Here is a 14,644-nt window from a genome sequence, read left to right as displayed (position 1 = left end):
CTTAGACTCACATAGTCCCCCACACCACAGGAGAAAACAGATAAACAGAGCCTGACCATTAGGGCCAAGACCATATAGCAAACTATGTTTGTTTTTAATCTATTTTCTCCATCTCTAAAATACTGGAGTTCAAGTGTGTGGACAGAACTGAAGACATGGTTGTTTTTTCTCCTGTGGCCCCATCATCCTTTGTTCACTATCTGGTCTCTAAAAGAAAGGTGGGCAACAGGTGGCCAGCAGTTGTTTACCTGTGGCTATTTTATTCCTACTGCCCTCAGCTCTTTCTGTGGGCACTATCTGGTCCACCCTAGGAACCAAAGAGAGATGTTTGTAGGGAGAGTCTCTTCTTTCACTCTGGCAGAAAAGAGATGTTCAGGCCCTTCACACCGCTGACATCAGAGCTGCACTTCAATGTGACAGCTATTGTCCATGTGTGGCTACTGGGTTCCTACAATGTGCCTAGTCTGAAATGCGATATGCTAGAAAGGTAAAATACAAATTCAGTTTCAAAGATTTAGTTCCAAATATTTATATACTTCATCAATAATTACATATTTCTCACAAATTAAAATGATAATATTTTGAATATAATGGGTTAATTACATTGTTAACAATCAGTTCAACTTGTTTCTTTTTAAAGTTTGGCTACTAGAAAATTTAAAATCCACATGTGGTTTACATTCATTTTAGATGATTTTCTCTTTTCTAAAATCTCAGGCTGCCTCCTCAAAGGGCCAGAAGCCAGGAAGGTCATAAAAGCTGAAATTTAAAAATAATTGTTATATTCTTTTCTTTTGTGTATAGCTATATAATGTATTATTTATTTATGCATATGACCTTATACACAAATTTAAAGGCAAATACTCTCTGGGATGGGCCTGGCTCAGCTGAGGGAGGAAGCCCTGTCAGAAGAGAGGGCAGCCTAGGCTGTCACTCTTTCTTCATTGAGCCCAGCATCTGATCATATCTTCTGTCACTCAAAGCCTGACGGGGCGGGGATTTAAGCATTATCCAACCAGGGACGCTGGGCTGGAAACCGTCCAATCAGGCATGCAGCTGGAGCGGAGTGGACGGCTTCCGGGTTTGGCGGGGCCTTTGTCTCTCGCTGTAGCGGGAGTTCCAGGTTTGGTCCTCACTTCTCTGTGTCCTCTGCTCCCAGGGGCCCAGCCTCTGTGGCCCTGTGACCTGCAGATATTGGGAGATCCACAGCTAAGACGCCAGGACCCCCTAGAAGCCTAGAAATGGTGAGAGTGCCCGGTCCGACATCCCGAGAGACGGCGAAGGGGCTGGTTGGAACTGGTGGGAAGTAGCTGTGGCGGGACTCAGGCCTCTCCGCAGTCAGCTTCACAATCTGCGCCCCGAGTTCTCCTTGCCCAGCTCGGCCTCCGTCCCTTTCAGCCATAAGATGGCGGCTGCGCTGACAGCCGGGACCCCAGGCGTCCTGTCTCTTCCCTGCGTAGTGACTGTGCCCTGGCCTGGAGCCCTCTCTTGGCAGCTCTGCACCCCGCAGCGCCGAGTCTCTCTCAGATTGTGCAGGGACCACGGGAGGATCGTCAGGGGAAAATCCTGACTCGGGGTGCGGGTTCATGAATGGGAAGAGCTTTGGTTCGTGGCTTTCCCAGTTCCTCTTTTCTCCTATTTAAAAATGTATGGGAGTCACTGCACAAATATTAAAGATTTTTTTTTTTTTTTTTTTTTTGAGACGGAGTCGCTCTGTCGCCCCGGCTAGGGTTCAGTGGCGCGATCTCCCCTCACTGCAACCTCCGCCTTCCGGGTTCTGGAGATCTCCTGGCTCAGCCTCCCGAGTAGCTGGGATTACAGGCGCCTGTCACTGGGCCGGCCTAATTTTTTTGTATTTTTAGTAGAGACAGGGTTTCACCTCGTTGGCCAGGCTGGTCTTGAACTCCTGACCTCGTGATCTGCCCGCCTTGGCCTCCTAAAGTGCTGGGATTACAGGCGTGAGCCAACGCGCCTGGCCTAAAGAATTTAATCAAACAGTGATTCAAGAATCATAGAGTATCCAGCTATGGTTTGTAGTTTGTTGTCTATGGGAGAGGCTTGAAGGAAAATCTTTTATAAAATGCATGATGAAGAAAACTAAATTTAGTAATTGGTTAGTTACAGTAACGTAGTTTCTTAATTTGTACAATACAGGTGAAGATTTCCTGGTTGTGTAATCAGAGGTTAATTAACAGTTTATAGTTGTTTAAGCCTACATTTTCTCTGAATGTAGTAATTTAAAAAAAATGCACCTGAGTTAGATTTTTTTTTTTTTTAAGTAGGAACACAGGGACTAGAGACATCTCAGTCTAATTGCCTGTCACTTAATTATTTTCACACTCCACGGGGAACTGATTTTCTGCTGCATTTTTCACCTGTGCCCCAAGCAGGTTCTTAAGTCTAACCCCCGTCCTCCATTTCTCCAGCCTCACTCTGGCTTGCAGTAAGATACTAAATTTCCAATTTCTTCTGGCATTCCCAAATGCCAACTTTTCCCCCCTAATTCACATTATCACCTATTTGTCTTTTAGTGTACTTGTTTATGTCATTTTTTAATTGTTTTTGACAAAGCATTAAATGGCACTTTTAAGAAGATTTGTTATCCGTTTGTAAGTATTTTCCATGAAAAGGCAACAAAGACTAATCCTCTGACACTGTATTGTAGAAAATCTCTGTGTCTCTTTTCCTTTTACCTTCTCTAGGCACAGAGATCTTATCAGAATGTTTTTGGGTCAAGGTTTTGGTTTGGAAAAATCTGTGCGGTGATGTGTCCTCAGCCACCCTTTAGTTTTTTCCTGGTCCTGGGTTTCAGTACTATCTGTGGATAAACGAAGATAACCGCCATGGTTCTGTTAGCTAGAGTGCCTAGTGAATGTCAGCTTCTGGTTTATTTTCTCCCATAGGATGACCTGAGGTATGGAATGTGCCCTCTCAAGGGAGCAAGTGGATGCCCTGGGGCTGAGAGGAGTCTTCTGGTGCAGTCTTATTTTGAAAAGGTAAGCCCTTGAGACATTAAAATTGTCTTCACCCAACCCAGCTTTCATTTCTTGGAGACACGTTGCTGGTCACCCAATCAGATGCTGGTATTGAGGGGAAAACACAAAAATAATTTCTGCTCCCTGGATCATCTAAGAGGGGGGCAGAAAAATAGTGAAATAAATATAAAGAAAAATATTGGGATAAAAAGTGAAAATTTTGTTACCAAAAAGTATTCCAAAAGACAGACAACAACAACAGAACTGACCCCAGTGAGATGGTGTAAGAGCTTGCAAAGTAAAATGCACCTGGGGCAGTCACTGGGGCATAGTGCAGTGTCTTCTGAGTGGGTGGTTCTTGAGCACATAAGTGAGCAGGGTGGGTGGAAGAATCTCTCCAGTGATTGAATGACCTGACTTGAAACATGAGTCAGATACATCTATTATTTAATCAGCACTGCCACTACCTGGGTTTGTCACCTTGAAGATATTTATCACTTATTTTGACCTCAGTTTTTTAGCTGTAAATTGCATTATATTAGTAGGGCTTGAAAGGTAGAAAAATATTTACAAATGTCATAAAAGAGGTGGGTTTCAGAAAAAAATATCTGATCATATATTTCATTTGTTAAAAATTTGTTACAAATTCTCATTTACCTTTTTTCCCAGAGTGAGTTAGGAATTTTCTTTTTTTTTTTTTTTTTTTGAGACGGAGTCTCGCTCTGTCATCCAGGCTGGAGTGCAGTGGCGCGATCTCGGCTCACTGCAACCTCCGCCTCCCAGGTTCACGCCATTCTCCTGCCTCAGCCTCTCCGAGTAGCTGGGACTACAGGCGCCCGCCACCACGCCCGGCTAATTTTTTGTATTTTTAGTAGAGACGGGGTTTCACCGTGGTCTCGATCTCCTGACCTCGTGATCCGCCCGCCTCGGCCTCCCAAAGTGCTGGGATTACAAGCGTGAGCCACCGCGCCCGGCCGAGTTAGGAATTTTCTCAGGTGTTTTTTTTTTTTTTTTTTTATGGCTGGGTGATTTCAAACAGAATTTCAAGGCTTAGCTTTTAGAATGCTACTCCCAGGCAAAATCTCTCCATTTTAGCTGTAGAAAATGAATACATTTCCAGGCCGGGCGCGGTGGCTCACGCTTGTAATCCCAGCACTTTGGGAGGCCGAGGCGGGCGGATCACGAGGTCAGGAGATCGAGACCACGGTGAAACCCCGTCTCTACTAAAAAATACAAAAAATTAGCCGGGCGCGGTGGCGGGCGCCTGTAGTCCCAGCTACTCGGAGAGGCTGAGGCAGGAGAATGGCGTGAACCCGGGAGGCGGAGCTTGCAGTGAGCCGAGATTGCGCCACTGCACTCCAGCCCGGGCGACAGAGTGAGACTCTGTCTCAAAAAAAAAAAGAAAAAAGAAAATGAATACATTTCCACAAGAAAATGTGGATAATCGGTGAGTTACATAGATTCGTTAAAACATCAGTTTCTTTTTTTTCAGGGTAAATTTGTGACACTGAATATCTGTGTTCAGATCCTGTTACATTGATTTTTGAGTTTCATGCTAAATTTTATGAGATGAAACTTGGTACTGTCTAGAAGTGCTCCCATATGACTCATTGCTTACAAAATAATTTTAAATGGAATTAATAAAGTAATACATTTATTGTCTGGAAGAAATAGATACTTTTGCTTTTTTTTTTTTTTTTTTTTTTTTTTTTTTCCTTCGTCACATGGAGTCTGGTTCTGTCACCCAGGCTGGAGTGCAATGGCACCATCTTGGCTCACTGCAACCTCCGCCTCCCGGGTTTAAGTGATTCTCCTGCCTCAGCCTCCTGAATAGCTGGGATTAGAGGCGCACCACTATGCCTGGCTAATTTTTGTACTTTTAGTAGAGACAGGGTTTCACTATGTTGGTCAGGCTGGTCTCGAACTCCTAACCTCGTGATCCACCCGCCTCGACCTCCCGAAGTGCTGGGATTACAAGCATGAGCTACCACGCCTGGCCTGATACTTTTGCTTTTCTTATTGAGGTATAAAATGTAAGCACCTTAAAATTTCCTTCCCTTATATGAACACTGTTTGAATAATTTTGCTGGATTTTTCAGACACTTAGTTTCAACAACCAAGTGAATAACTCTTAACATGGAAATTAGAGCTTGGTCCCAGTGACTCAGAGCTAAGGCTAATATTGAGCCTGCAGAAGGAGTTTATTAATGGCCTTGTTAGTTTTTTCTGGGGAGTCTCTCCTGCAGATGTCCCAGCCTTCTCACTGCAGCCATGGAAGAAGCCTTTCTGCTGAGAGAAGCTACAGAGTCCTGGAAAGCTGCGGGCCCACAGGCAGATGCAGTTAAGGTTAACATAAAAGGGGATTGGGAGCGTCTCGCTGATGATGAAGTTGTTATTGTTTTAAGGCAGTTTCTAGACTTTGTAATATATAACCAAGTTCGATTTATTTAAAAAATTTGAATTCCAAAAAAGTATTGGAACAGGAGGAATACCAACTATAAAAACTTGAAGAATTGCCAAGTTTAGGCAGACAAGGGCTTTCTTTCATACAGTGGAGCAAACAAGATTAGAGAGAAGGTGGGAAGGGAGTGGCAGTTGGAGATTGAAAAGGTTTGATTTTAGATTAGAGAATGTTTTACCCTGAAGTCAGCATGTTCTTAGGAGGGGCAGAGAATGAAGTTGTAAGTTGGCTCAGATTGAGGGTAGCTCAAAGTTCAGGAGCCCATGTAAAATTTTATTTAGACCACTGAAGATAAATTTAGCTGATTTTTCCCCCCCCCGGGATGGAATCTCACTCTGTCGCCAGGCTGAAGTGCAGTGGCGCAATCTCGGCTCACTGCAACCTCCACCTCCCAGGTTCAAGCGATTCCTTTGCCTCAGCCTCCCAAGTAGCTGGGAATACAGGTGTGTGCCACCACGCCCAGTTAATTTTTGTGTGTTTTTAGTAGAGACAGGGTTTCACCATGTTAGCCAGGATGGTCTCAATCTTCTTGTGATCTGCCCACCTCGGTCTCCCAAAGTGCTGGGATTACAGGCGTGAGCCACCACGCTCGGCCTTAGCCAATTTTTTTTCATGAGAAAAAGAAAAAAATATATGCAGAGATTTTAATGAAAAGGGTCCCAATCCAAACCCCAAGAGAGGGTCCTTGGATTTCACTCAAGAATCAAGGTGTGTCCATAAAGTGAAAGCAAGTTTATTAACAAGAAATAAAAGAACGGCTTACTCTACAGGCAGAGCAGCCCTGAGGACTGCTGGTTGCCCATTTTTATGGTTATTTCTTGATTATTTGCTAAACAAGGAGTGGAGTATTTATGCCTCCCCATTTTAGACCCTAAAGGGTAACTTCCTGATGTTTCCATGGCATTTGTAAGCTGTCATGGCACTGATGGGAGTATAGCAGTGAGGATGACCAGAGATCACACTCATCACCATCTTGGTTTTGGGGGGTTTTATCCCACTTTACTGCAAGTTGTTTTATCAGCCAGGTCTTTATGGCCTGTATTTTGTGCTGATCTCCTGTCTCATCCTGTGACTTAGAATGGTTAACTATCTGGGAATGCAGGCCAGTAGATCTCAGCCCTGTTTTACCCAGGCCCTATTCAAAATGGATTTGCTTTGGTTCAATATGCCTCTGACATTTTCCCCCTCTATTATTATTTTTTTTAAACAAGGAAACCCTTAATCCTAAGGGTTGTAGTGGGACGAAGATCAATCTTCTGTTACTACTTTCTGCTGAGCAGAGGTGATGATATTCTTGCCTAACTATTAGGGTCTTTTGTATTTGAGGTAGAGAGGAGCTCAATCAGAAAGCATCAGTATGAGGAGGGCCATTCCTAACTCCTAGTTCCAACAATAGGTGATATCTGGAAGATTAGTAAGTGTTCACTTTAAGAAAACACCCAATAAGTTTATTCTGCATTTCTACACAAGGAATATAATGGCAATATATTCTACAACAGTAAAGCAAAATAAGCAAAATTATTCCAAGTAAACTTAAGAAAGCTTTTCATGAACTGGGCATTTGTTGGAACCAAGCTGATAGGAAGTTGGTGGCTGACTGTAATGTCTTCAGAATTCAAACAGTGATCCAGATTTTTACATAACCCATCTTATGACACTATTAGTAGTAGAAAGAGAAAAGCTAAGCTTTGTGACTGTTTTGATTAGTAGTGCTTTGTTTTTCTTATTTTGAGACATAGTCTTGCTTTGTTCCCCAGGCTGGAGTGCGGTGGCATGATCTTGGCTTACTGCAACCTCTGCCTCCTGAGTTCAAGTGATTCTCCTGCCTCAGCCTCCTGAGTAGCTGAGATTACAAGTGCACACCACCATGCCCAGCTGATTTTGTATTTTCACTAACTCTTAACCTCAAGTGATCTGCCTGCCTTGGCCTTCCAAGTGCTGGTGAGCCACTGTGCTTGGCCTACTGGTGCTATTTGAAAAATATCTTTCAGATTCATGCTTTCTGACCAGCTCTAGCCACAGACTGAACTCTGTGAACTGTATTGTCTCCAAGACGTGAGCAAAGCAAGATCAGCAGGATGTAGGTTGGGAGTGGGTGGTAGATATTACCTGTTGTGTTAGCCACCAAATTAACATGAAGAAGTGAACTGCTATGGCTGGAAGGTATGCCATCTTCAAGTTCAAAAATAACTGCAAATAAACATAAGACAATGTGAAGTGTGAACATAAAAAAAAAAAGTTTTAGTCTTATACTTGGCCCGATTATTTCTATGAAGTGTAGCAAGAATAATTATTTTTCACATAGGACTTTTAAATTGGCTTTGATGGAACCTTGTTTCATAAAAGGAATCTCAGATAAGAAATTTTTTTTATTTACAACTAGCCAGGAACCCTGTACAGGGGCTGTGTAGACAAGGTATGATACCAGTTTTCCCATGGAGCTTTATTGGTTCTACAAGTCAGGTTTAGTTCATTAAAGCAAAGTATGTCATTCTAGTCAAAAGCCTTGGTAAAATAACAAGTTTCTCTAATTGTGTCCTGTTGTAAAAGAAAACAGTTTCTTATTGCACTTATATAAATAACTAAATTGTTGTTAAGTTCAGAATACTCACAAATATTTTCCAAATTTTTTTCACAGGTGTATACTTTACTCAATTGTTAAAAGGTGTGAATAGTTCAAAAGAATAGTTTTTTTGACTCTGAAAAACAAAACAAAGGATCAGTGATGTTTTAGGCAAAGTCAAAAAATATTACTTCAGTCTTCTATTAGTTCAGTCCACTCAGTTAATTCCTGTTCTGTTTGATAGTTATGACCATTTTAGTTCTCCATTAGTATTGAAAGTTCTTCCTCAGGCCGGGCACGATTGCTCACCCCTGTAATCTCAGCACTTTGGGAGGCTGAAGCAGGCAGATCACGAAGTCAGGAGATTGAGACTATCCTGGTTAACATGGTGAAACCCTGTCTCTACTAAAAATACAAAAAAAAATTAGTGGGGCATGGTTGCGGGCACCCGTAATCCCAGCTACTCGGGAGGCTGAGGAAGGAGAGTAGCGTGAACCTGGGAAGTGGAGCTTGCAGTGAGCCAAGATCACACCACTGCACTCCAGCCTGGGTGACAGAGTGAGATTCCATCTCAAAAAAAAAAAAAAGAACTTCCTCTATTCTAATGTCACAATTTCTAATGTTATCAGAAACTTGCATTTAAGAACATCTATCAGTGTCTTATAGTGGACTACAAATCATCTTTTGAAGAGGATCAACACAAGATGATTGTCTGGATGGCAAAGTCTTAGGGCAGTTACGGTAAAAAAATGATTGACAAGGAAATTTGGTTAGCTTTGTGGCATACAATGATTTTAGGTAACAATTGTAATTATTATTATTATTTTTTGAGATGGAGTCCTGCTGTGTCCCCTAGGCTGGAGTGTAGTGGTGCAATCTTGGCTCACTGCAACCTCCACCTCTCGGGTTCAAGTGATTCTCCCGCCTCAGCTTCCCAACTAGCTAGGACTACAGGCACCTGTCATCACGCCAGGCTAAGTTTTGTATTTTTAATAGAGACGGGGTTTCACCGTGTTGGACAGGCTGGTCTTGAACTCCTGACCTCAGGTGACTCGCTAGCCTCAGCCTCCCAAAGTGTAATTATTAATAACATACACTTAGTCATATTAGAATTATAGCAATTTCCTTTTTTTTTTTTTTTTTGAGACGGAGTCTCACTCTTTTGCTCAAGCTGGAGTGCAGTGATGTGATCTTGGCTCACTGCAACCTCTGCCTCCTGGGTTCCAGCGATTCTCCTGCCTCAGCCTCCTGAGCAGCTGGGACTACAGGTGCATGCTACCATGCCTGGTAATTTTTGTATTTTTAGTAGACATGGGGGTTTCACCATGTTGGCCAGGCAGGTCTTGAACTCTTGACCTCAAGCGATCCACCCATCTTGGCAACCCAAAGTGCTGGGATTACAGACATCAGCCATATTGCCCAACCGTATAATTTTGAAACACATACCAATAGCATATTTATACAAATATAGTCCAGAAAGAGTAGAACATGATTTCACATTTGACAATGTTTCCTGTATGATTTTTATACTAAATAATCCAAATTTCACCATTATATTTGTGTATTAGTGATGTCAAACCCAGTGGCTTGATCTCGGCTCACTGCAACCTCTGCCACCCACGTTCAAGTGACTCTCCTGCCTCAGCGTCCCGAGTAGCTGGTATTACAGGTGCCTGCCACTCTGCCTGGCTAATTTTTGTATTTTTAGTAAAGACGGGGTTTCACCATCTTGGCCAGGCTGGTCTTGAACTCCTGACCTCGTGATCCACCCGCCTCAGCCTCCGAAAGTGCTGGGATTACAGATGTGAGCCACTGCACCTGGCCTTAATGAATCTTTAGACAAATTTATCCAGTTTTAATGTTTGACCATAAGATAATATTCTCATAAAACTTTTATAACTATTTACAGATTTTTTGTTGTTAAAGAGTTGATCAGTGCTTTAAGAGAACGTTGTCATTTTTATCTCAGTGTTCAATATATATTAAAACTGGATAATACCCCTTTAACTTTAGTCAATACGCTCACAGAATCTCTTTTACAATTAAATGTTCAAAAATTATCCACAATTTGTTAAAACTTTCAGTTTTATTCTATCTAATTTAAAACAACCTTTTAATCTAGACAAAGAAATCTACATTTCTATTTTTTATAAACTTTTTATCAAAAACACATTTCATTTTCTTTGCATACCTTGCATGTAAAATTGTTTTATAGTAGTCAAAATTACATGTTACAATGTTAATTCTTAGTAATTTTTACGTATGGTGAAAACCTTGATAAGTAAGGGATTTTAGTTATGTACTAGGTGTGGAGTCTAGGACCCAGGCACAAGTGTAGATAAGGTCTGACTCCAGTGTATTAATAGTTAGAGGGTGTAGCTAATTCCATGTGCCCCAGGCCTTACCTAGCTGTCAAGCTGGCAGGTTGTACAGTAAGAGTCTTAGTGGCATTTTATGAAGTATTCAGAAGGTCTAATCACCTTTAAATTGTACAACATTTCTTGTATAAAATCCCTTTCATGAATGCTTTCATTTCTTATACAGACTACCTACAATACGTTTGGACTTTCTGATTTGTCCTAAACATCCGTCCTTTTTAAATAACCAGTCATTTTATTTTAGGAAAATAATTTGCTATACAAGATTTTTTTTTAAATATATAACCTTTTTTCTTTATAACCTTCTTTGTATAGTTAGGGGTCATGACTAATTCCATATGTCCCCAGGCCTTATTTAGAATCTAATGGCTTCAAGATAGGAAAATTGAACAATTTTTAAAAGTCAAAGAAGCAGTTTATGACCTTAAAGTATTTGGTAAACCTAATATCTGACCTGTATAATTTTGATCAAATTATATTTTGAAGACATTTTTCCAGTAATCTTTAAAACTGCTTAATTCCCGAAAGATTACTTGTCACATGTACTAAAAGGCATTACATTTTTTACTTTTCTGACAAAATATTTAAGTTCTTATTTTTTTAAACCAATTAATCAGAGCTCTTTTGTATCACACACACAACACAGAAATATACAGACAAAAGATTCAGTAGTTGTAAGGTTTTTCCTTTGTTATTTTCTTTTCTTTTTTTTTTTTTTTTTTTGAGATGACTCTCGCTCTGTTGCCCAGGCTGGAGTGCAGTGGTGCAATCTCGGCTCACTGCAAGCTCCGCTTCCCGGGTTCACGCCATTCTCCTGCCTCAGCCTCTCCAAGTAGCTGGGACTACAGGCGCCCGCCACCACGCCCGGCTAATTTTTTGTATTTTTAGTAGAGACGGGGTTTCACCGTGGTCTCGATCTCCTGACCTCGTGATCCGCCCGCCTCGGCCTCCCAAAGTGCTGGGATTACAAGCGTGAGCCACCGCGCCCGGCCCTTTGTTATTTTCTTAATTGAATTACTAGCTTCAGAGTGGATTCCAGGGCCAGGAAAACATGTAGTTCTTACAGCCTAAAAAGTAAACACAGCTGGAAGGCAAAACAGATCCTCTAAAACTAAGGGTCCCATTTTCAAATCAGATCATGGATCCAAAAAAGAATCAGTTCATTCCCATGGAAATCTAATTTCTCAGTTGGGTGTGGGGACATCCCCATACTTTTTATGTGGTCAAGGGTATGTTTCTATTATCCAAACATGAAGAGCTATTTCCCCATAACTGCTATTAGCCATCCTCAAAGGTATAATTCTTCCCCCTTATTATATACCAAAGTTCTTTCATATGTGAAATAATTTCTGATAACCCCAAAAGTAAAAAATGTGAGATAATGAATGCAAAACACAACAGAAACTCAAATGTTGAGAGAGATCTATCCACTTTCAATTCCTGGGGTTTCATGAGGAGAAAAGGGTGTTTCCCAAACAGGGTCTGTGATACCTCCTCTGTTTTTCCCAAGGAATGTTAGGTCAAACACAATAAAATGGAAGATATTCAATCTTTTTGATGTTTTACTGCATAATAAAATTATCATGCAGTAAAAAGTGGACTTTTGGGGGGCGTACAGTTCTATGAATTCTAACATATCTGCAGGTTTGTGTAATCCACGATATAATCAGGATGCTCAACAGTTCCAACAGTCCCCACAACCGCCTCAGCCATCCCATCTTGCCATGCTCCCCTCCCCCGATAGGCTGTTAGAGCTTGAATATCTGCTTTCAATTAAGACTGACTTTTAAGCATAGTGCTCTTTTAAATTTCTTATTACCAGACTTTAGTCAGGTCAAACGGCCAATATCTCTGGCTTTTGAACTTACCAAAAGCAACCTCACAGGTATTCTGAGAAAGGAGAACTTAAGAGGGTTCCTAGAAAGAAAGAGAATCTACAAATGGTAAAGGTCACTGAAATATCAAACAAGAAAGTACTCATTCCCTAAGCTGGAAATTGAACCCTGAACCTGGGCCACCATTGTGATGGTGGAGACCAAGAGAAAGTACTGTCACATGGTTACAACGTCAAGCTTCCAAGGACATGACTGACCAGCTTGCTGGGCCATCTTAAACCTATGAGGTCCTAGGCCAGCATTCTATCCTGAGGTACCCGCTCTTAATGACAGAACAATACAGAAAGACATAGCACAAAGTACAACAGATTTGTTATATCTTAACTAGTATCACAAATGCATTTTCCAATTAAAACTTTACAGAGGAGATAAACAGTGACTTTTGCCATTCATTCAATCAGTTTGCATGTATATAGAGAGGCCAGAATTTTGATTGGTGAGAAATTTGTACCCTTCTGCCAGCATGCCAAGCTTCTGGCTTCCTTTTGCCTGAGTGACCCTAGTGACATGGCTGCCTGCACCACAGCACTGGGGGCCAAGCCACAACACAAAGGAAAATTATCTTTTTTCATTTTGGCCAGAGCAAAATATGTGTGACAAAACATAAATTTTTTGATATTGATTGCCTCTCTACTTAGCAATCAATATCAAACTGGCACGCCTTAAACTTGCCCCGGGTTGGGCCCTGTTATCATTAATTCAACCTCCACTCAGGAGTTTGAACTTGTGGCCTCTCGGCAAGATGGTCATCCTGAGTAATAGAAAAGATAATAAAGGGAAAGGAGAGAAAAAAGCATTGCCTGTGGCAGGGTAGGGAAGGCAAACAGCTCAGGGAGGCCAGAGAAAGACCCACCAATTGCAGCGACAATGAGAAGTTCATGTGGCTGCTTGTCAGTAGGAAAAGGATTATTTCCACCAGCAATCCCATCAGCTCTCAAGTTTTTCCTTTTGGAGAGGAAAAAAGCTCCCCGTGTTCCATGGTCCTGTAGATGCCTAATTCTGTCACCTGTAGCTACCAGCAAAGAGTACAAGACAGCTTAATCAAAAAAGAATAGCAATTAACATCCCATAGTACCAAACCAGTTCTTAGCTGAGAGGGACTTTACTGAGAGAGGTGTCTAACCTACATCTTAGGAAGGCCTATAACCTTCCTAAGTTGGGCCTCGAATCCAAGTTCAGTCAAGCATCCTTGCCTTTTATTAAGAGGAGCCTTTAACCCACTCTGTCTTAGGAGAGACTGTAACTCCCCTAAGTTGGGCCCCTAACCCAATCCCATCCTTTACCCAGGTGTATGCACGCTACTCACTCAGATTCAGCCATTAGTGCACACAGATGGTTTTCCTTTGGGTCAGAGGTCTCTTCAATATAGTCCCTTTGTAGTTGCCGGAAAAATGTTACCAGAAAGAAGTCCTGACCCATACCCCAAGAGAGCGTTCCTGGATCTTAAGAAAGAATTCAGGGTGAGTTCACAAAGTGAAAGCAAATTTATTTATTTTTTTTGAGATAGAGTTTTGCCCTTGTTGCCCAGGCTAGAGTACAATGGCGCAATCTCGGCTCACTGCAACCTCTGCCTCCCGGGTTCAAGCGATTCTCCAGCCTCAGCCTCCCGAGTAGCTGGGATTGCAGGTATGCGCCACCACACCCAGCTAATTTTATATTTTTAGTAGAGATGGGGTTTCTCCATGTTGGTCAGGCTGGTCTCAAACTCCCAACCTCAGGTGATCCACCTGTCTTGGCCTCCCAAAGTGTTGGGATTACAGGCGTGAGCCACTGCACCTGGCCTGTAAATTTATTAAGAAAGTGAAGATATAAGAGAATGGCTTTCTCCATAGGCTGGTTGTCCATTTTTATGGTTATTTCTTAATTTTATGGTAAACAAGGGGTGGAATATTTATGCCTCTCCTGTTTAGACCATTATGGTGTAACTTCCTGATGTTGCCATGGCATTTGTAAACTGTCATGGCACCAGTGGGAGTGTAGCAGTGAGGATGACCAGAGGACACTCTCATCACCATCTTGGTTTTGGTGGGTTTTATCCCACTTCTTTACTGCACGCTGTTTTATCAGCCAGATCTTTATGACCTGTATCTTGTGCTGACCTCTAGTCTCATCTTGTGACTTAGAATGCCTAACCATCTGGGAATGCAGCCCAGTGGTCGCAGCCTTATTTTACTCAGCCCCTATTCAAAATCGAGTTGCTCTAGTTCAATAGTCTGTGGCTGTGTGATAAAAAAGAAAAGAGAGCACCATGTAAGTCATAATGGAAGAGTGTTTCTTTCCATAAACTGTTCCTGGAGAACACAAAGGATGAAAAATTTTATTAATCACAGCTATTTACCAGGGTTATCTATATGTTTCATCTTTCCCCACCT

At 41.8% G+C, this 14,644-nt stretch overlaps 1 protein-coding gene across 1 annotated transcript in view; it reads left to right on the top strand.

Annotated features, from left to right (window-relative positions):
- The first annotated feature begins 1,034 nt into the window (after positions 1 to 1,034).
- Positions 1,035 to 14,644, top strand: part of LOC129459384 (zinc finger protein 85-like) — a 385,447-nt gene continuing 371,837 nt past the window's right edge. The window contains 2 exon segments of the mRNA XM_063616175.1: positions 1,035 to 1,244; positions 2,904 to 2,996. Of these exon segments, the coding sequence (XP_063472245.1) occupies positions 1,242 to 1,244; positions 2,904 to 2,996 (96 nt within the window). The 5' untranslated portion in view covers positions 1,035 to 1,241.

This window comes from Symphalangus syndactylus, chromosome 13, assembly GCF_028878055.3.
Source record: "Symphalangus syndactylus isolate Jambi chromosome 13, NHGRI_mSymSyn1-v2.1_pri, whole genome shotgun sequence".
Classification (NCBI taxonomy): Eukaryota; Metazoa; Chordata; class Mammalia; order Primates; family Hylobatidae; genus Symphalangus; species Symphalangus syndactylus.
This window is presented reverse-complemented; position numbering and strand designations above follow the sequence as displayed.